Raw genomic sequence first — 23,759 nt, 5'->3', positions numbered from 1 at the left:
TTACAGATCAGCTCATTCACCCAATCACTCTCACATTCACACACCAATGGGACAGGACTGCCATGCAAGGCGCTAGTCGACCATTGGGAGCAACTTAGGGTTCAGTGTCTTGCCCAAGGACACTTCGACACATAGTCAGGGACAGGGATCGAACCCCCAACCTCTCGATCAGAAGACGACCCTCCAGCACCTGAGCCACAGTCGCCCTAATGATAAATGGAGTTTATATTACCTATTGCCATTCTGAGGAAAAATATAGACATGAATAATGGTCCATATCACCCAGGCCTAATGTAACCAAAGCAGTAACGTTTTATCTTGTAAAGGATATGATTGTCTAAACTGTGTGAAATGAGGCGTTCAAACACTGCTTAAAGTAGGATTTTATTAATATGTGTTTTGCCTCAATAACAAATACAAATCACTAGACTGATGTGCTGCCTTGTTATGTTGTGCTGATAATTAGGGATGTAACGATTCACTCAACTCCCGATACAATTCGATTCACGATACTGGGTTCACGATACGATTCTCTCACGATTTATTTTACAAAATGGGACTGTAGACAAATGATGACTGAAAAATATTCCTTTATTTTTTTTGGAAAAAAACCTAGAAAATACTGTTCTATTTTCCTTTTATTTTTCATTGTCAAAAGAATCAGATGTCAATCGTGATACCTATGAATCGATTTTTAACTGCCTTACGATTAATCGTTACATCCCTAATGCTAATGCTACATCACTTTAGTCAAACAAAGTAAAAAGACTGTGTGACTAAAATAACTTGTCAGCCTTTTTGTTTGATGTTAATTATACTAGGAACCAGTTTGATGAATTGCTTACATACAATTTTTTTTAAAAAATTGATAATTACCTTGTCCTAAATAATATTTTTTTCCTTTTTTCCATTTAGGGCGATGATTTTAAGTAGGTGATTTGTTTTTTTTATTTATTGGTAAATAACTTTAAAATAGTCTAAATGATTTGAATGAAAAAAAAAATCGTGATAAAATCATAATTGTGATTTCACAAAGAAAAAATTGTGATATGATATTTTTCCCATATCGCCCACCCCTACGCCAGTGTAGCGATAACATATGGCAAGACAAAATGTTGCGATATATCGTATCGATATTTTGGCACACCGCTACTATAAATATAGTTGTTTAACTTTGCATTAAAACCATTCTTGACTATTTAAATAAAACAATAAGAATCTGTATTTTGACTAATCTGTTTTTTCTCCAAAATTTAATTTCTATGCATCAAATTGAAAGGTGTTAAAATGCATCATTACATCCCAATTTTTGATTTGAGTTTTTTTTTTTTTTTTTTTTTTTTAATTGGGATTCAAATCGAATTGTTGAGTGTATTATTTTTTTTACACCCCTACTTTTTAGACATTTAATCACTTTTTTTCAGTGAAAAATCCATGCCTGTGACCTTTTAAATAAAGAGGGGTGGGGGACCAGTTAATTTTTCTGTTTCAGAACATGAATTGTTTTAGTTTTCTGTCTGTTTTTCTCCATCACAAAGAATGGGAGGCACTGGACACAATCCCTTTGATGGCATTCCTGTTTTTAATCCAATATTTCATGGTTGTTTCAAATGTTGTGTTTAAAAAGTGCTGCTGCAGAGTCGGATGAGGGAGAAGTGAAACATCAGCCAAACGTTGGAGCAGCGAGCAGCGCAGCATTGCTGATCTTGTGCTTCAGCATTATGCAAGCCGTTGAAAAGCAGCGTGCCTGCACAGTCTCTGTGGCTCTGTGGGAAGTCTGAGCAGTACAAGGAGATTCACAGTCACTCGCTATGATTCAACTGCCTTCTCCTCCTCCTCATCATTTACTGACTCAATGTTTAAATATTAGACAAAGACATGATGATCTCCACCTTCACAGAGTCACACATTTGCCTCTTAAAGCTGGGAACTTTCCAGAATATGAATGGAGCTCTGCATTGGAGAGAAAGAGAAACCACGAAAGATTTGAGAACTCCAGTCAACATACACATCAGTGCTGTTTGAGTCATCAGATACTGATCACTGTAACCATAGACGCGCACACACACACACACACACACACACACACACACACACACACACACACACACACACACACACACACACACACACACACACACACACACACACACACACACACACACACACACAGTCCACACTTTTAACAGGATCTGAGAAGTACAAGGTAATCACTGATAACTTAGCCCTTTTAAACACACACACTTCCTGTTTTAATGATTCACTTACAGTTGGTTTTTGAATCCTTATTAACAATAATCAGCTCTTGAGCATTTCTCCATTTCCTGTGGCGGGATTCTCACAGTGCATAGTGCGTACATTAGCGTGCGTCTGCATGTGCCCAACGTGCTGTGCTCCGGCTGCGTCGCAGTGCACAGTGAAGTGTTTCCTGATTTCCTATAATAGGCATTACCTCGATCTGATCGGCTGATATTTTGCATTTTATGCAATTACGTGATCGGCTGTATTGTCTTAATTCGCCGATCTGATCAATGACGTCACTGTTCTGATGAAACATTCTGTAGATGATCTATTGCGTTGTTTTATTCGTCTCACTTACACCAAAGAGTTGTTGTTGATGGTGGACACAGAAGCGTGCGTGTGCTCTTGCTAAGGCTAAAACAATTCCTTGAGTTAGTCGAGTAATTCGATTACTAAAATCCGTCAAGGCAAAAGGATCTGACTCGATGCTTTGTTTAAGCGTCACGTCCGCGCACAGCACGGAATACAGAATGGAGACGGAGACCGACGGAGGCGAGTCACTTCTTAAGTGCTATTGCATCCGAGCCGAAAGCATCCACTGTGTGCATTGAGCCTGCCGAGCGGACCCAACAGGTAGGTCCAATGTTAATGGAAAGTATTTAATTTAGATCAGTGATTGCTAGTGTAGATTGCAGCATGTAAAGAACATTCAAGTAGCTGAATAATGGCTGATTAACAGTGGAAACAGTTGTAGTGTTAGAAAATTACACAGAAAATAAAATGCTACAGATGCTTTACACTTCATTCACGTTATCATTATGATTGTGCCACACATGCACACGCACACACACACACACCAGAGGTTGTCAGAACTGGTCATTGTCTGTTATTTAATTGTTTAGGTACATTATATTAACGACAACATATTGGGTTTATTCATTTTAATTGTATTGCAGAGAGTAGGATCATCAGTTGTCGATAACACCATATTATGTACATTAGCTTTTCATTTAGGCCTCGTAATCAATGAATAAATAACAAATAATTATACTCTACTACTTTTTTTCCAGTAAATCGCAGAGTGGTACTTTGAACAGCTTCGTACAGAGGGCTCCATCATGTTCAACTGCGCAAGCTGCTGAGTCAGCATTCTGAACATGATTGTCACAGACATGCGCTCACTGTCCATGGTGGAGGATGAAGGATTCCAGAAGATCATCTCCACTTTCAATCCAATCCAAATGCACTTTTTTCTTTCTTTAAAGAAGCAGCTACCAGTGCAGTTATGTTTTCTGTCAATAAGAAATGTTATCTCAAGAGGAATTTAATTGGTTGTTCATTTAACTGACTTCAATTAATTGCATTTTTTCAACTTCAGTATTTTTATTACTATTAAATTTAGTTAAAGTAATTTAATGAAGAAAAAACTAGATTCATCGTTAGAATACTTGACTATTAAAATAATCATTAGCTGCAGCCCTAGTGTTTGCGTGTGTGTGCGCCCCACCTCCGCTGTGTACCTGTGAATATAGACTATAAGCAACAGCAGGTTTTGCGACGCTACAGTCAGGAAATATATCTTTGCTCCTCTAAAGCTGATGGAGGCTTCACGTAGTTTCAGTTTGGTCTGCCTCCACAGCGTCATCTCCGACTCCTTTGTACTCGACACAGTTCGCTGTTTGGCAAAGAGCTGAAATCAGGTCTGCAGTGTAGCCTGTTGGACACGTTTATTTTGTTTTTAAAATGTGAAAAATGAAAGACTAAAGGAAGTGATCATTTAATATTTTGGACAGCAATGTTCTAAACTTTTGATTTATATTTGAGATAACTACCTCATTTGCAGTTAAAACATTACGTTTGTATTGTTTCACAGGTATTGTTGAATGTTTTACAATAAAATAAAGATTCGAACATTCAAGAAGTATGTTGTCGGTTATATAAAAAAAATTGGGATCGGCCAAAATCGGCATTGGCTGGTCAGGCTTTTAAAATATCTGTGATCACCCAGAAAATTGCAATCGATGCACCCATAAATTTTAGGTATGCAAGAGTAGGGGATACATGTCTTTATGTTAAACATCTGAAGTGGTAAGTGAGTGTGAAAAAAGTTTGGGAACCACTGGAATCGAGAATTAGAGTTTACAGTTGTGTTTAGTTTATTTAAGAAAGTAAGAAACAAACCTTTTCCCCTCTGATCATATTAGTTATTGTGTTTTATTTAAAGTGCTTCTTGTGTTTTATTAAACATTGTAAACATACTGTAAGTATAGCAGGTCTTTGTGTGGCATTGTTCTGCTATAGATATGTGTTCCTGCTCAGTCAGAGTGCTAACTCTCACAGATTAACCTCCTCCTTATGTAATGCTCAGTGTACGTACGTATGCACGCTGGCCGCTCTCAGTCACTAACCAGATTAGAGCAGGTCTCAAATGCAGAGCGCTCTGCTGAAGGGCAGCGGCGAGCGGCCACACCTTCCTGTTTTCCTTCCCTCGTGTTTTCTCAGCGTTTCAAACTGACTGACACATCACACACCATCTTTTAGCTGGCTTTTAGCATCCCTGGAGCATCTGCTTCATCTGTTCAGGTATCAGCGCTCAAAGATTCTGATTTCTTTGGTGTCTTTGCACTTGATTCCATCAACGTAGCACCAATACAGTTAAAACCAGCATAAAAAATGAAAAACCACTGGAATGTAGATGTGGAGCAGCGTGTTTGGATTAATGCAGGTGTTTGACATGTTAAAGCACATGTCACACTCAAGGCCCAGGGGCCAAATCTAGTCCTTTTAGAGCATCCAATTCAGCTCGCAAAAAAAGTAAAAAATGACAGAGAAAACATCCAGTTGTAAATATCTAAAATCCAATTTAATGAAATTCCACAGTATTTTTAGGGGCTTACATTTGTACTTTATTTCACATGAATGCAGTCTTTTTTAATAGCAAATTGTGGAAAGAAAATTTTCTCACAAACAATTCCAAAAATGTACTCTAAATTACACAAAAATTGGTAGCAAAATCAATCATTTTTAAGTTAATTGAACAGATATTGAAAACTAGGGCACAATGATGTTCAAATATTTTTTTTTTCCCTGTCAAAATAATGCAGCTCCCTTGAGATCCAACCGGTCCGTATTTGGCCCCTAAACTTCAGTAAAATGAGTTTGAAACCTCTGCGTTTAAGGGATACTCTGTTTTTACAAACGTGGCCTTAAATCTTTGAAATCTACTTATTATTAGAAGATCTACGCCTAGCAAACCACATTAATTTGCACCATATTCGTTTTATTAACTTTTAAAAATGGGAATTAGGGTAAAGTTGATTGAACAACTACAACCTCTCATTAAGGAATCATACTGATTTTATGAACGTGCATCAAATCAAATGGGGCTCTATGTTGATGATGTTGTCTAACCTTGCAGATCTGTAGTGATATTTGCTAACGTTTGCTGCTGTTTACGGTGTGTGTTTGTGCGCTTCAGGCTTGTTTTCCTTGGTCTTCCAGTTCTCTTGGCATTGCTGAGCTCACCAGTCTGAGCTGGGGAAGAATGTACCAGTGCTGCTTTGTTTTCATTGCTCAGCACTGGGTTTGCTGGTTTCACTGATAGTCACGCTTTTTCTACTTGTTGTTTTGTGACCATTTGGTGTATCTTTGTGTCTTTGCAATGTCATATTATGTGTTGGTGTTTTGCTGTGTTTTTACGTCATTTTGAGTGGAGCTTTTATACTCGCTCAGATCTGATCCATTTCATAACTTGGTCCCGACTGGTTAGGTGTTGCTTAAAATTAAAATTATGAATCAATCATTAAAATCCATAATTCAGACCAAAAACAACACTGTTATTACAGAAAAGGCAGGAATGAAATAACCCAGACAGGAAGCTGCTGATACTGTTAATGTATAAATGCATCACATAGTTTATCATATTAATCCATTGGATCATGGGATATCTCATCCAATGGATTAATATCATAAATAATGTGATGCTTTTACACATTCACAGTCAGCTGATGAAACTGTGTCTAGATCCGTATGCGCAGACGAGTGAAGTGATATATTAATTAATTAATTGAATTAATTAATCCAGTTAGAACCTGGCTTAACGAAGCCAGACTCTCAGGTTAAACCTGGACTTAACCCTGAGCTGGGTTTGATGAAATACCCTTCTGGCCCAGTTATCTGTGTAAACTGTAACATTAGTTGTGGATTAGATTCCAGTTCTGGTCTTTGGTCTGTAAATGTGTGTGTGACATGGGGCACTCCTCATCCTCACACTCTTTACTCACCCTGTTTACTCACCCTGTGTATGCCCTTCATCTTATTACTGACATAGTTTTAGCACAGCTGAGAGCTCGGATCATCGGAAGGGTTTACGTGAGTGAACCAAAATAGAAGTGATATCTTTACGCACATGGTCATTCATCGTGTGTCAGAGGGACTCAGTCACCTGCAGGACTCTCACCAGGAAGTTTTCATAGAATAGAGGACCACATTGCGTGGAACATTTAGAAATTTAGGGAAGTAAAGCTAAAGTTGTTTTTGTTGTTTTTTTCTTTTTGTTCCAGCCTTACTTTAAAGTTAAAAGGGGAGTGGCGGAGTGGGTGTGATGAATGTAATTAAAGAGTTAGTCATGCTTGGTATAGATCTCCACTAATAAATACTGATTACAAAAGACTGATTCCAAGATGCACTTTTCAAATTTAAGGGAGGTATTATGTGCGACACACACAGGATGTGCACAGTACAGCTTTAATCGGGCCAAAAAAAGAAGACCTGGACCAAACCCGTCAGACCAGAAAAAAGTCGATGTCTCTTTAAGCCCAAACACATTTCAACCAGACGGTGTTCACATCTGTGCACGCACATGTAGAATGATTCGTTGCGAGTTATAAACGTGACGAGCAGCTTCATGTGTTGCTACGCGCTACGTCTGGTTGAGGCTCTGTTTATATTGGACGGTAAATACGCGGATGATGCAGACAGACAGCATTGGGGGCAGCTAACTGGCTGCAGGGTTCTTCTGGGTCTTCAGTTATAGACTAAAGCATCCGAGCAGATTGCTTGTAAATAATAAATACACGGTGCAGCCGCTGATGTGTGTTTTTTGGTTATTCAGATTAAAAAGAGAGTTAAAACAACCCGTGCACGCCTGGAAGTCCAAGTGTGTAACAATTATTATGAAAAAAAAAACCTACGTTGCTAAAAAGAGTGTAGGGGGCGCCATTGCTCTGTAAGGTAGCAAAATTCCAACGTCGTGGTGCCTGAGCTGAATGTGCTGAAACTATTTACACCTTTACTGTCATCATATACAGTTTACACTCCTTTAGTCCAGATTCTTTATATTCCCATGTTAAAAAGTAAAGAGAAAAGTGTTGATTGTGATTTTTACTGCTTAGTTTCAGCCTTCTTTTAAATGATAGTTTTGCTTTACGATTGTGGGAGATAGCGCTGGACAATATCAACCAAAATTCATATTTCAATATTTTTTATCAAAATGTTGATATACAATATTTTCAATTCAACTTTATTTGTATAGCACAATTTACAACAAAGTCATCTCAATGCGCTTATCAAAATATAAAATTCATGATACAAAAAAAAACCCCCAGCAAGATCCACATAAACAAGCATTTAGCGACAGTGGGAAGAAACAACTCCCTTTTAACAGGAAGAGATCTCCGTTAGAACCAGGTTCAGAGGTGGCAGCCATCTGCGTTGACTGGTTGGGGTTAGTAAACAGAAGGACCAACAGAACATCAGAGTGTCTAGTCTAGACTAGTTGAGCCGTGAACCACAGATCAGGAACTGACATCAGCGTCACGACACCTGAAACAGAGCAGAGAGAGATGGGAGAGGAGAAGGCACTGACTGCAGAAAAACATGATACAGTATTATCAAGTCAGCCTGTCTTGGCCTTGGACCTCATTCCCTATTCAACACTTATTATAAAAGTGACGAATCTCTTCCTGTTTATTAGGGATGTAACGATTCACTCAACTCCCGATACAATTCGATTCACGATTCTGGGTTCACGATACGATTTTCTCACGATTTATTTTACAAAATGGGAATGTTGACAAATGACTGAAAAATATTCCTTTATTTTTTTGGGGAAAATACTATACTATTTTCCTTTTATTTTTCATTGTCAAAAGAATCCCTTGATAAACTATTCAAAATGATGCAATTTAAATAAAAATAAATCTTGAATGAAATAAATAAAGGAATAATACAAATGAAGAAGAAACCTATTAATTTAAATTCTGGTTCTATAATAAACAATTCAAAACTGCGTAATAGTTCTTTTTCTTTTTAAAAGTGCAACTGAAAATGTATTTTGTGCCTAAACAATTGGACTTTTAAAAAACAAAACAAAAAAAAAAAAACAGTCATTTTACTGTATTTACGTCAGATATTTGCTTAGACCAGCAGAGGGCGCTGGTAACCCAGTGGTCGGTTGGCATGCAGTTATTCCACCAGTGAAGAAGAGAAGCTATGCTAGCAGACAGAGTTAATAGAAAAACATGACTTTTACAGATATTCACGTAATATTACAGATATTCTTTCGGTGCTAAAGGAGTAAAGAATCATTTATGAGCATGTTTAACAGTAAATGGCGGCCAGAAAGAAAATAGTAGCAGATTCCGCCCGTCACGTCCGCTTCTGGAAGGATTAATATATAAAAGTACTGCAATTCAATTTTCAGAGCATCGATGTAAACCGTGGTACCTATGAATCGATTTTTAACTGCCTTACGATTAATCGTTACATCCCTACTGTTTATTGGTAAGCTAACAGAGACTCCAAGGTCTGTAAATATTCACAGACGAGCCCATGTTCGCTCTTGCGGTTAGGTAATGGTATGATTCAGTCCAGTTCATACAGACTGTAAATCATTACCAGCTACATCAGAATTTAAATTTCTTTCCGTTTATTGAATTAGTAAATTCGACCATTTACAGACAAGCCCATGTCCGCTCTCGTGATCAGATTGTGTTATGATTCAGTCCTGTTTATATATATATATAAATATAGATCATTTTAGTTCAAATCAAGTCATACCAGAAAGATGATTCAGGGTTAAATTTGCTGATGTAAAATGCCACACAGGCTAAAATAACATCACAGTGCTTTAATAAGACTAGTACAGTGCCCGTCGGAAGTATGCATTCATGTGGGAGCATAAGGGGTATAATTGCATATTTTTGTATCTTTCTGTTGTGTTTTTGTGCATTTTTTGTATAATTATTTTTTTTGTTACTCATTTTTATATTTTTTTTGTTTGATGTATTTTTCTGTAATGTATGTTTTTGGAGTCATTATGTGTATTTTTGTATCTTTCTGTTGTCTTTTTGCACATTTTTTGTATAATTATTGTTTTTTGTTGCCATTGCAGTGTGATTCTGGAATCTTTTTTGTGTATTTTTGTATCTTTTTTAGTGTAGTTTTGTGTATTTCTGTTGTTATTTTGTGTATAAATATATAGTTTTGTGTATTTTGAGTCATTTTCATATGTTTGTTGTAGTTTGGTGTATTTTTCTGTAATGTATGTTTGAGTTGAGTAATTTTGTGTGTTTTTGGAGCCTTTTTGTATATTTTTTTTAAGCGTTTTTGTTGTCATTTTGTGTACTTTTTGTAAAAAATATTGTTTAGTTTTTAGTTTAATTTTACTCATTGTGTGTGTGCGTGTGCGTGTACGTGTGTAAAAGAGAGAGAGACCCGAAAGTACCATGAAAAATAAACACCAAAGTCGCAACTCTCTCTCAACGTTCACCATGTAAATACCGATGTAGTGCTCTGGCCGCAAACGTGACTCTTGCTCGGGTGAGGAGCTGTGCAGTGAAATAGATATAGATGGTGCGCTAGCGCCCCCTCACACCCTGAGGTCAAAAGTTGAATAGGTTTGATTTTGGGGCCGTCTATAAGTGAAATAAAATTAAAATAAACATTTTGAAATGACCAAATTACTCCAAAATAACAGATACACGCACTTGGGGTATTTGGAACCCGTTGACCAAGTTTCAGGTCGAACTCGCACCGCGTCTGGGAGATATTTGCTCCACACACACGCACACAGACCTCCCGTGCTTTTATAGGTAGATTAGAGGAAAAAAATACTCAATAGAACAAAAAAATACACAAAAGGAGAAAAAATGCACAATGGGACAACAAAAATCCAAGAACAACATACATACCAAAAAATACACAAAACTATGTCCAAATGTCCAAAATTTGTGAAAAATACACAGAAGAAAAAAAAAATTCACAGGACAATAAAATGTACAAAAGGAGGAAAAAATTTATAAACTTTGCTTTTCATGCTGTTTTGAGAAGAAGGGACTTCTAAAACAAGTATTTTAATATTTAACAAATTGATATAGGCGATATTGTATTTTTCTCTATCGCCAAAATAGAAAACTCGATACACATTGAATCTTGATAAATCGGCCAGCCCTCATGGGAGAGCCGTCCCTCGAGTAACTGGTGTTGACTTGAGTGTAAACAAAGCGTCATCCTCAGCCCGAGGTTGTTTGACCCTCCTGAGCCACCGTACTGCAATGATGCAGCGCTGACCTCCTCTTCGTCTCTCTCCCACCCACGTATCATCGGCAGCTCTGGTTACGTAAGAGCTGCGGACAGACAAAAGCTCAGCCGTCACAGAGTTGACGTTACTAATCTCTGTTGTGCCTTCCTCGTGTCAACGGCCTCTCCTCTTCCTCCTCCTCCTCTTCATCCTCCTGCTGCTGCAGACCAAAGGAAGCACTTCCTCCTCACTGTATTAATTAATGTCTGAATGTCTGTATTAAATAGGGATACACTGGAATTAATTTTTTTTGCCGAAACCTAAAACCAAAATGAATTTTTATGCAAATTATTTTTCGTATTGCATTTATGGCTATAAATGTGTGCTAACTGCACTAAAATACATTTTTTTAAATTGTTATTGTATAAATTAATATTAATGCTTCAAAAAATGAATTAATTAAAAATATGAAAATATTTATTTAGCCCTGAGATTCCAACAATAAATGGTTAAAACATTTTAAAAATGTGTTTATAATCTGTAATTTTTTACATTTTTTTATCAGTTACTAGACATTTCAGGTGACTCCACATGGGGTCCCCACCCCAAGGTTGAAAAACACTGGTTTAACTTGACCCCACTCATACATGAAATAATGTTGTACAGGCCTATAACTGACTGAGCTGCTAAATGAGCGTCAAATTAAAAATACACATATAGACAACTTTCATCACAGCAGGGCCACAAAAACAGGATTGTTTGATCTGAGTCACATGATCAATATTCACGCCAGCATTATTAGAATAATGACTAATCTGAGCATTAACACAAAGATAACAAAGAGTTTGTGGGGTTTTCTGTCATTTTGTGTAGTTTGAGTCCTTTTTTTGTTTTGTTTTTTGTTGTTTTATGTGCTTTTGTGTCATTTTGTGTAATTTAAGTCCTTTTTTTGTGTTGTTTGAGTCCTTTTGTGTTTAGTTTTTTGTCATTTTGTCTTATTATGTAGGTTGAGTTCTTTTTTTTTTTTTTTTTTGTATTTTTTGTTTCATTTTGTGCTTTTCTTTCAGAGCTGCAAAAAAAATAAATAAAAAAAAATCATCAAAGGCTTCATATATACCCCAAGGCCAAAAAAAAGTTTTTATTACAGCTGCATGTCATATTTAAAGAATTTAGTTGGTTTAATTTGAAGAATGAGTCATTGGTCTTTGCACAGTGTTTTTGTTTTTCATCCATCCAGACTGTGTGTGTCTTTACTTTTGGCAGTGCACCACCTCTCTATGCCTCCTGTGTTTCTTTTTAGCTGCCTTGTTGATCATAATAACACATCACGCACTCATCAGCACCTGTGGGGCAAAGCCCAGTGAAACACTGCTGCCAACTTCACCACGCAGAACAAAGCCCTGCTGGGAGCAAAGCACTGTGGAAAGAAACCAATCCTGAAAAAGCCAGTGACGAGTGTGCTGCTCTGCTGCAGAAAGTAGGAAGAGGTGGAAGAAGAGCATAACAGTGATTCATCAGTTAGAAAGGATTCGCTGAGTCACTGAGCAGTAGAAGATGGTAGGAGGAGAAGGACTGGTAGCTATGTGCTAAGCTAACCAAACATGTAGGACTTGTAGCTCTGTGCCAAGTTAACAAACATGTGGAACTGGTAGCTATATGTTAAGCTAATTATACATGTGGAACTGGTAGCTACTCATTAAGCTAACCAAATATGTGGGACTGGTCACTAAATCTAGTTCCTTCAGTTTCAACACAATACAATAGGGGCAGGGCTTTGTTTTCATAAAGTAAGAAATTATATCTAATTAATGACTGATGATCCTCCAGCTTTTTTTTTTTTTTTAAACACTTGTAATTTTAGATGTTTTCTGTGTAAGTGAAGCCACGTTAATCTCCTGATGTTTAGATATGACGTGTTGGTGGTGTTTCCGTGTGTCCTCAGATGGATCTGTTGGAGTAAACGCTGACCCCAGCCTCACCGCCATCGCCGTCCGCCACGGGAGCCACGTTTGTCTTTCTCTTCCATCTCTTTGTTGTTGATTTTTTTAAATGCCCCGACGCAAACCGCCGACCTGTGAGTTCATGATCACATGACTGTGGACATGGACGCAGTCCTGTCCGACTTTGTCCGTTCTACTGGAGCTGAACCGGGGTTGGCCAGAGACCTGCTAGAGGGTGAGTCTCAGGAAACTTGCTTTCTTTCCTTCTTTCTTTCTTTCCTTCTTTCTTTCTTTCCTTCTTTCTTTCTTTAATGCAAAACTTTGACGCGCCAGCACCCCCAGCTACCCCAATAATGCATTAAGAGCTATGAATTGCCAAAAAAATTAATTCATCGTAGAATCATGAAAATTGACACAGACGTAGACCATGACAAGACAAGTAAAAAATATTATTTAGACCACGCAGAAAAATTCACAGGAAGTCCAGAAACTTGAATTGAAAATTGCAAAATTGCTATTTCTGTGATCCATGGATTTTTGATAACTTTTACGGTGTTTGCAGGGGCTTGGCCGTGAATTTTGAGCAAAAATTACAAAATATAACATTTTTGGAAAATGCTCCCATTTGCACATACGAACTCCGATTTGCGTCAAACTCTCGGCCCTAAACCAGCTCAATGTGGAACAACAGACATTGGTGCGTTAGCGAAGACAATTTAATATGGGGCAGATGTATTTTAACGCACTCCTGCTAGGGTGTTTCACTGACGGGCTTAAAATCGCTGGAGATCATCTAGAGAAGTGAAACCAGCTCAATATGGAAATACGGACATTGGCGCGTTATGGCCTCTCGATCAAAAAAAGTAAATGAGATGCAAGCTTTGTTTTTTTATCGTGCTATTTTGTATCGAGTTTCTCTCCATTTTGTGTTTATAGGAAATTGGCCAAATTTTGAAAATTGTCAGCTCAAACTTTAACACAATCCTCCTGGAGCTACTATTAGTACTGTTACTACTACTACTACTACTACTACTACTACTACTACTACTACTACTACTAAGTCTGTGAAAATTCAATGATGGCTTGTTCAAAGCAAGACAGCAATACTTTTCTGAAATTATTGCCAAAAATGTCAACAACTCTCGCACATTGTTTTCTGTAATTGAAAAGCTCACAACCCCCCCAGATCAGATAGCCCCTGAATTACTGTCAGCTGGAAAATGCAATAAATTTGATTTATATTTCAATGAAAAAATACAATCAATAAGGTCAAACATCACAAACCAGCAAAATAACAAAAAGCTTTAACAGCTTCAACCACTGAGGGATAAGTCAATTACAATGTTAGCGTTTATTACAGTGAACCCAAAAACAATAGAGGAGACTGTTCAGCAGCTGAATCCATCAACGTGTTGCCTTGACACAATACCCTCAAACTTGTTTAAAACTGTTGTAAAGTCAATTGTCAATGATTTGTGTCAGATAATTAACTGCTCATTCCAATCAGGCACCGTACCAAAATCCCTGAAAGTAGCTGCTGTGAAACTTCTGTTAAAAAAGAGAACACTGGATTCCTCTATACTGGCTAACTATAGACCAATCAGCAACCTTCCATTCATGGCCAAGATCATTGAGAAAGTGGTCTTCAGCCAACTGAGTCAATTCTTAACATTCAACAAAATATTTGATAAATTTCAGTCAGGTTTTCATTCTCATCGTTATCTCATCTCAAGTGATCAATGACATAAGGTGGAACACTAATGCCAGAGTGAAAGGTTTAATGACTCAGAAAGATCAGGAGAAACTGGTCCATGCTTTTATCTCCAGCAGACTGGACTGTTGTAATGGTCTTCTGACAGGAATCCCCCAAAAGATCATCAAACATCTACAGCTGGTTCAGAACGCTCACGGCTCAGGTCTGAACCAGAACAAAGAGGTCAGAACACATTAGTCCAGTTTTAAAGTCTTTACACTGGCTCCCAGTCAACCTCAGAATAGACTTTAAAGTTCTGCTGCTGGTGTATAAATCTGTGAATGGGTTTGGTCCAGAATATATCAGTGACATGTTAGTCAGGTATGAACCCAGCAGGTCTCTCAGATCTATGGACACAGGTCAGATAGTGGAGCCCAGAGCTCACAGTAAACATGGTGATGCTGTGTTTAGTTGTTATGCTGCAAAGAAGTGGAACAAACTGCAGCAGAGCTGAAGTCAGTATCTAATGTGAACATTTTTAAATCAAAGTTAAAGGCACTTTTTTTCTCTACTGCGTATGATTGAGAGAGATTTTTGGTCATGTTGTTGATGTAATGTGTTTGTTGATGATTTGAATTGATTTTAATGATGATTTTAAATGTTCTTGTATTTAAACAGTTGAATGCTTTATCATGTAAAGCACATTGAGTTGCCTTGTGTATGAAATGTGCTATACAAATATATTTGCCTTGCCTTGCCTTGCCTCGCCTTGCCTTGCCTTACTACTTCAACTACAGCTCCAGCAATGTTTTTGGATGTGTTATTACAACAACAAAAATCATAAATATGTTTAAGTTCAGTTCTAAACAAATCAATAATAATGCATTGATAGTATAAAATTCACTGTTATATTATGTCTTTGTATGAACTTGAGTCAGCGCATCGAAGGCGGCACAGTGAAGGTGGTGCAGCACGGCAAAAGCGGCAAGGCAAAGGCGGCGCAGATTGCCGAAGGCGGTGCAATTTGGTGAAGACAGCGCGGCAAAGGCGGCGCAGCAAAAGTAGCACAGCGAAGGCGGTGCGGCAAAGGCGGCGCACCAAAGGCGGCGCAGCGAAGGCGAGGGCTGTTTATCACAGCTTGCGGCTATATTTCAACTTTATTCCAGAAATTCGTCTTCTTCTCTTACTCCTACTCCTTACGCATTTTTCAACCGATTCCAACAAGTTTCGTGCAAAATGTTCAAACAATTTCTGGACTTTTTTCAACTTTTTCAACCTATTTCAACATTTTTCAACCTTTTAAACCTTATTACCAATTTTCAGCTAATGCTAAGTTAGGTTATTTCTACCGCTAGGTTAATGCTAGGCTAATGCCATTGTTAGGTTAATGCTACGTTAATGCTAGGCTAATGTTAATGCTAACATTAATGCTAATTTATGCTAATGCTATTGTTAGGTTTATGTTAAGCTAGGCTAATGCTAATACTAGACAAATGCTAACGTTATGCTAATGCTAATGTTAGAATAATGCTAACGCTAACTTATGCAAACTTATGCTAATCCAAACTTAAGCTAATGCTAATTTATATTAATGATAATGTTAATGCTAGATAAGTAGCTATGTAGATAAGTAGCCATGTAAATAAATAACTATGTAGATAAGTAACTATGTAGATAAATAACTATGTAGATAAGAAACGATGTAGAAAAATAACTAGGTAGATTAGAAATTATGCCGATAAGTAACCAGGTAGGTAAATAACTATGTCGATAAGTAACCTGGTAGATAAATAACTATGTATAGAAATAACTCGGTAGATAAGTAAGTTGGTAGATAAATAACTATGTCGATAAGTCACCAGGTAGATAAATAACTATGTAGAGAAATAACTCTGTAGATAAGTAAATAGGTAGATAAGTAAGTAGGTAATGTATCTCAGCTTGTAAAAGTAGATGAAACTGTTAATGAAACTTTGTCATCTCTTCATTTTAACACTGGCAGTGTAACAGTGTTGTGACAATGGTTCAATGAGAAATCGTGCTCTCGGACTAATGAATGTCTCATTGATGATGTGATTGGTCTGAAACATGTCGAGTGTTGTTGGATTAGTCACGTTTTAGCTGCTGTCAACACAGCTCCTGTTGCCTAGCAGCAGTGGAAGCTGCATATAAGAATATGGGTTTAGATTGTAACTCCTACAGATGTGCTGTAAATCCTGATGTTTGCAGGAATGTGGCCTTTACAGGAGATAAGGCAGTGACTCCCACTCAATGTTTAACCCTGCTTGGTCTAATCCACGCTGTGTGTCTGTGTGTGTGTGCAGGGAAGAACTGGGACTTCACCGCCGCCCTCAGTGACTTTGAGCAGCTGCGACAGGTGCATGCTGGGAACCTGACATACTCTCTGGCAGCAGAGCGCACGTACCCAGCCCCCGACAAGGAGATGGCACGCGTTGGACGGCCCATACTCCACCGTCAGGACGAGGTGGTGCAAGGTGAGCTGCAACACACACACACACACACACACACACACACACACACACACACACACACACACACACACGTCAATGTTTAAAGATACAGAAAAGATCAATAGACACTCCAGAAGGATTCAGAATAAAAAAATCTGTAATTTCACTTTAAAAGTGCTCATTAGTTTCTGCTCATTCAGCAACATTTACCTCGAGAACAAAGATAATCCAAGCAGGAAACATTGACTTCGAACCTTTATTTATTCATTCATCAGAGTCACAAATACAAAACTTTACACTAAAAGAAATGTATAGAATAAGACGATATTGTTTTTAAATATAGCAGGGATTGGCAACTTTTATCACAGCGGGGCCACAAACATCTAATCTGTGGGTCACATGATCAACATCCAATCAGAGCATTATTTCAAGAAACAACAAAGGCTTTTTGTTCTAGTTATGCTTGTCTTTTAAATTATTTTGGATTAAAATTTTCTTATTGTTTGTTTTTTTGGAGTAAGTTTTTGTATTTTTTTGTTGTAATTTTAGGTTTTTTTTTTTGTTTTATTTCGTTTGTTGTGTTTTTGTTGTTTTACAAGTTTTTGTTTATTGATTGTTTTAAAGATAATATGTGTATTTTTTATGTTGTTTGGTGCATTTTTCTCTCATTTGGTGAGTTTTGGTTTGTTGATTTTGTTTTTGATTTCTTTTTTTCCTTACTGTTATGTCTTGGGCATTTTTGTTGTACCTTTGTGTATTTTTCTGTCCTTTTGTCTGTTTTTTGGAGCAAAAATTGTTTGTTGAGGGACTTTAATCCTCCGATCTTCCTTCTTATTATAAATCAACATCATGTGAAAGAATATCCAGCTTTCTCGAGCCTCGTTAACTTTAGACTTTTTCAGACATTTCTGTCTAAACGTGTCTGATTCTTGTAAAAAAAAACCTACTTCCACCTGTACTTGTGTGTCTCAGCGACGGAGAAGCGCCTGTCGAGGGGAATCTCCCACGCCAGCTCCACCATCGTCTCCCTGGCTCGCTCTCACGTGTCCAGCAGCGGTAATGGCGGTGGTGTGGGCGGAGGCAGTGAGCTGTTGGACACGCCTCTATGCACCTTCCAGCTGCCGGACCTCACCGTGTACCGAGACGACTTCCGCGGTTTCATCGAGAGAGACCTGATCGAGCAGTCCATGATGGTGGCCTTGGAGCACGCCGGTCAGTCACGGCTTTGCTTTGGTTTAAGGTTAAAGGCCTTTTAGCCCTGCCCACATAACCTTCAGGGCCATGAAAGCTTACATCAGTGACATAAGTTACCTTTAATGCAAAGTTTTTCAACCTTTTGGTCGTGACCCCATGTGGGATCGCCTGGAAATAAAATGGGGTCGCCTGAAATGTCTAGTAATAATAATTAATAAAAGTAATAAAAAAAATACTGATTAAAATTACATTTTTAAATACAATTTTAAATGTATTTTTATTTGTTTTTTTGCACAGATTAAAATAATAATAATAATAATTCCAGGATTTTTAATTTGTAATTATTGATTTCTTTTTTTTTGGGTGTCTTTTTCTCTCATTTGGGGAGTTTTTGTTGGTTGATTGTTTTTGGAATATTTAAAAAAATTAATTTATGTTTTGTGTGTTTTTGTCATCATTTTGTGTATTTTTTCTGATTTGGTGTGTCTTTTACTCCAAAAACACCAAACCTGGAAGCTTACATAAGTTACCGTTTTCAACCTTGGGGTTACCTGGGAATAAAATGGTGTTGTCTGAAATGTCTAGTAAAAATAAAATATTTAATTTTTTTTTTTTTTTAATTTTAAATGTATTTATCTTTTTGTTTTTTACAGATAAAAAAAAATACATAATTCAAGGATTTTTATTAGTCATTATGTGTAGTACTATGTTAGTGTGACATTTGCAACACAGTCAATGTATGTTGGAATTACATCAGCACACGTGACTAGTCCATGTACTCTCTCTCTGTGTGCGTGTGCGTGTGCGTGTGCGCGTGCGCGTGCGTGTGCGTGTGTGTGTGTGTGTGTTGTTGCTCCCTCAGGGCGTCTGAACTGGTGGACTAAAGTGGTGCCCAACTGTCAGAGTCTCCTTCCTCTGGCTACCAGTGGGGACGGAAACTGTCTGCTGCACGCCGCCTCACTGGGTGAGTGACGGTCACCTTTACACACATGCTTTAGTTCAGTGGTTCTTAAACTGTTTTAGCCCAAGCACCCCCTTTTTCTTATTTCTGAATCCAAGTACCCCTTTGTCTGACTACAACATTTTGCTCAGAATATAATGAAGAAAACAATAACTATAGAGCATAATGATGGAATAAATGAGTGATAACACACATTTTAAATAATCTCATTTTGTAAGTGAGTAAAATGCAACAGTATTTAGTGCCTCCTTATTTCTATAGTTTTTATAATTTCCGACCATCTCCCTTCTGATGTGGGTCCAAGGCTGCTCTTTGTATTTTCAGTTCATGTTCTAATGTTGTGTGTTTTTGGTGTTGTTGGTATTATTTTAAATGTTCTGTCTGTGTGTGTGTGTGTTTTTGGTGTCGTTTGGTTGTTTCTTATTGTCAGTTTGTTTTTATGTAATTTTTGTGTTTTTAGTAGTGATTTTGTGCATTTTTCTCACATTTAGTGTGTTTTTGTTGTCATTTTGTGTATTTTGTTGTTGTTTGTCTGCTCTTTTTATTATTTAGTATATTTTTCACTTATTTTGTGTTTTTGTTGTCGTTTTGTGAGTTACTGGTAATATTCAGTCTGATTATCATTTTTACGGTAAACAAAATTTTTTTTGATAAATAAAAACAATAAATACCTAGGCAAGACCTGTATTCTCAAGGCAAATATCTAATTGGCAATTGAAAATTTGCAAATAGAATTGTTCATGTGAAAGACATCTTTGTGTGTATTTTGTTGTTGAGTAATGTCTCTTTATGTTGTTCTTTTACACAAAACAATTCCTAACTTAAAGTGTAAACAGGTTCCTTACAAACATAATATATATTTTTGCATTTTGGTCACTCAGTGTTATTGTATACAATTCATTTATTTCCTCATTCATTTATAATGCAATTCTTTTCTAAAAAAAACACACAAATAACTCCAATAGTGTTTTTACTGCAGCTGAATCTAGTTTATTTTATATCTAATAATGAGTTACATAAAGTTATGGTTGATAAATATTTCTCTGATTTCCTCTAATTAAACCAGATCAGACTTGATGATTTAATCATTAATTACTGAAAGTGTTACTAATGGGCTTTTTAGGTGTAATAGTCACAATAGTTACATTACTGTCAGTTTTGTCTTGATAAAATGTTAAATATAATTTGAAAATATTGTGTTTCACAAGTTGGGACAGATGAATAGTGACGTTGGTTTAATGCTAACATTTATTTTACAGGACATGTGTCATGTTTAGCTTTTATCCTGCCATACAAGTGTTACATCTGACCATAAGTAAATCAGTAGCTCTTTGTGGCTTGATGATGGTAAGCCGTGTACTTTTTACTTGATCTCTTCCTTTTATGAAGTCGTTAGCATTAGCTTTTAACCCAGTCTTATATTTATGTTTGTGGGAACTTTGGGTGGATCTGGTGAAGGAACTTGGACTGGTTCACTTTGTTGGGTGGGTCTTTCGCTCCTATCAAAGGCGCTTCAGAAAATAAAAACTTGTTTTTGGCGGCATTCTTGGCTAAATTGAGGGTGAAATGGACTGTGGCCCTCGCTAATTTCCGACACTGCGAGCACTAAGATACGTCGTCAATGGAAATGTATCGTTTGTATTGAAGGATGACATATTCTTTGTTTATATATATATATATATATAAGTTAGACTCCCCTCCCCACCCCCCCAAAAAAAATTTACCAGCCACTAAATTGCAGCAAATGTATGTCACAAACACAATATTCAATAAACCACTAAAATATAGTAGAACTAATTCATAAAATACAAGCAATGGATATGGAGTCATTAGGTTATTGTGAAGAAAAGAAAGCTTATATAATAATGCAAGAATACTAGTGTAAATATAGTTTCCGGGGGTAAAAAAAAGTGTACATATCTTACAGTAGGGGCCCAACAAGATGGTTTGTACCCAAGGCCCAAAATGTGGTGCTACGCCCCTGTACCAGGTACTACCGAAAGAATTTGGTCTGTACCTAATAAAGTACAGAGTTAGATACCCATCACTACACCCAGTACAGCTCAGGGTACACAGCGTGTGTGCGTGCGCGTGAATGTAAATGTAAACGTGTTCACTGAAGCACTTTTGCTTTGCGACGCAGGCATGTGGGGCTTTCACGACCGAGACCTGATGCTAAGGAAGTCTCTGTACGCGCTGATGGACCACGGACCGGAGCGAGAAGCCCTGAAGCGCCGATGGAGGTGGCAGCAGACTCAGCAGAACAAAGAGGTCAGTAAAACTGTGCTGTGGGGATTTTCTGTTGTTTTTTTCCTTTTTAATCGGTACCGTTGTAATAATAGTTGCACACTTGTGTCATGGATTGTTTTACCTCTATTTTTAATCTGTATAACCAAGAAACAAATACATCAGCATGTTCCTGTCTTTACCTGAGGACCCCGAGGACCCCTGCAGCCACTTAGCCCCCGATGTTGCCTGTAATCACTGTCCAATATAAACAGAGCCTCAACCAGACGTAGTGTGTAGCGACACATGAAGCTGATGAACAGATCATTCTACATGCGTGCACACATGTAAATACCGTCTGGTTGAAACTTGTTCAGGCTTAAAGAGACATCGGCTTCATTCTGGTCGGACGGGTTCAGGCCATGTTCTCTCGAGCCGAGTCTTCTTTTTTCGGCCCGATTAAAGTGTGCATCCTACGTGTGTGCGTGTTTATTCATATATTACTGCAGGTCCCACATAATACCTCATTTAAATTTGAAAAGTGCATCCTTGAATCAGTTTTTTGTATAAAATGTTATTTCTTGTCTATACAGTGTGAGTATTCATTAGTGGAGGACCTACATATATATATATATATATATATACACCAAGCATCAGTAACTCTCTAACTATATTCATCATCACCTTCACCAATTCAACAAATAACTTGTCGCTTTACAGTAAAGCTGGTGTGTGTGGTGTGTGTCCTCAGTCCGGTCTAGTGTACACAGAAGAGGAGTGGCAGAAAGAGTGGAACGAGCTGTTAAAGTTGGCGTCCAGTGAGCCCAGGATCCATTACAGCACCAATGGCACTAACGGGTAAGAGACACTAACAACTGACCAATCACGTGACACGGATGGGACTGAAGGTGTGTTCGTGTCGCTCAGGGTGGAGTCGTCGGACGAGCCCGTCTACGAGAGCCTGGAGGAGTTCCACGTGTTCGTGCTGGCTCACGTCCTGCGGCGGCCCATCGTGGTAGTGGCTGACACCATGCTGAGAGACTCTGGAGGAGAGGGTGTGTTTCTACCAGGGTTGGGGTCATTTATGATTTTGTCTTCAATTATGAATTACTAAAGTTCAAATTCAATTCATCACAATTACTGAAACTTTAATAAATTACCTCTACGAGGGTTAGGGTCTGCGGCTGCCTGAGGGCCTGCACGCACACTTGAATCGATGTCCCGCCACGTCCTGGGCCTTGTTCAGGGGAGTGTCTGTTCAGGGCATTTGTGCAGCGGCAAGTTGGTCCTCGCCCCTCACGTTTGTCTGGGTTTACATGCTGGACTGTTTTACTGTCCTGATGTATAGCGGAGTTATACATCAGGACAGTAAGCATGTCAATGCTAACATGTTAATGCTAACATGTAGCAGCTAGCAAGGACAATGGTCCTCTTAGGAGCTGACAGTGTCTCCAGTCCACACTGGACACTCAGACAGGGTTCAGAACCAAAATGAATAAATCCATGAGTAACAAAGTCAGTGGATAAATGATTGTAGTGGACAGTCGACCACTCTGTGGTAAAGGATGTGGGCGGGGCTAGAAGTGCTGCTACAGATAGCATCTGACCCAACTTATCAACTGCTATGTAGAAAAACTATCTCACACTAAATTCATCAGTTGCTCTGTATTTTTCATGACACAGATATTCTAACTATTTTGCACAGTTTTTTCCACTTTTCTGGAATGTTCTGTACTAAGTAATATTTTTTATTTTAATACACAAAAACACGCTTGTTTTAGAAAGTTTACAAAAAATTCTTGAAAAGCATGAATATAGTTAAATTTAAGTTTATGCTTTGTGAACATTGTAGTCATAATATTCTTTATTCATATTATACATTATGTTAACACTTTGTGATGGAAATAATAAACACTATTTTGTTAAGCTCTTTTGTTGTTTTCAGTCATATGCCAAAACACATTTAAATTAAATTCTAATATTGTTAGGTGATTAATTTAGATTAATGGAGATGAATTAATTACAAAGTCTCTAATTAATTATTTTAATCTACTCCCACCACTAATAAAAAACATAAAACCATCACTGGTGGTTTGCTGCCCTCTGCTGGTCAGTTCTGGTGCTTTGGTTTGATCTCACTACATCACATTCAGCCCCCAAAATAAATGCACTAAAGGACTCAAAAAAACACACAAAATAAAAAATTAATACACAAAACAACAGCAAAAATACACACAATGACTTCACAAACAAATACAATGACTCCATAACTACACAAAATGACAACGAAAGTTACAGTTAAATATATGAAACAACAACAAAAACACACAAACTCTTTGTAGTTTTCTGTATTAATGCTCTGATTGGTGTGTGTTGATCATGTGACCCTCAGATCAGAGATAATCGCTGTGATAATAGTTGCCATGTCTGCTCTAAGGTGTCCACTGTGGTCCATCTCCTCTCTTTATCATCCTTCTGTCTGTCCCAGTTTTCCTCACTCACACTCTGAGTT

At 37.7% G+C, this 23,759-nt stretch overlaps 1 protein-coding gene across 3 annotated transcripts in view; it reads left to right on the top strand.

The window, feature by feature from the left end:
* Positions 1 to 23,759, top strand: part of otud7b (OTU deubiquitinase 7B) — a 73,821-nt gene that overhangs the window by 29,798 nt on the left and 20,264 nt on the right. The window contains exons 2-9 of one of the 3 annotated variants that reach the window (XM_028470982.1): positions 12,063 to 12,319; positions 12,705 to 12,937; positions 16,720 to 16,890; positions 17,839 to 18,078; positions 18,923 to 19,024; positions 21,165 to 21,292; positions 21,999 to 22,105; positions 22,175 to 22,302. In XM_028470982.1, coding sequence (XP_028326783.1) covers positions 12,853 to 12,937; positions 16,720 to 16,890; positions 17,839 to 18,078; positions 18,923 to 19,024; positions 21,165 to 21,292; positions 21,999 to 22,105; positions 22,175 to 22,302 — 961 coding nt within the window. In that variant the 5' untranslated portion in view covers positions 12,063 to 12,319; positions 12,705 to 12,852. Of the gene's footprint in view, positions 1 to 12,060; positions 12,320 to 12,704; positions 12,938 to 16,719; positions 16,891 to 17,838; positions 18,079 to 18,922; positions 19,025 to 21,164; positions 21,293 to 21,998; positions 22,106 to 22,174; positions 22,303 to 23,759 lie in introns of those variants that run through there. The other 2 variants (XM_028470983.1, XM_028470981.1) reach the window with 2 other exon arrangements.

The sequence above is a fragment of the Gouania willdenowi genome, chromosome 16 (genome assembly GCF_900634775.1).
Source record: "Gouania willdenowi chromosome 16, fGouWil2.1, whole genome shotgun sequence".
Lineage (NCBI taxonomy): Eukaryota > Metazoa > Chordata > Actinopteri > Blenniiformes > Gobiesocidae > Gouania > Gouania willdenowi.
The sequence above is the reverse complement of the archived record's forward strand: the minus strand, read 5'-3'. Positions and strand labels throughout refer to the sequence as shown.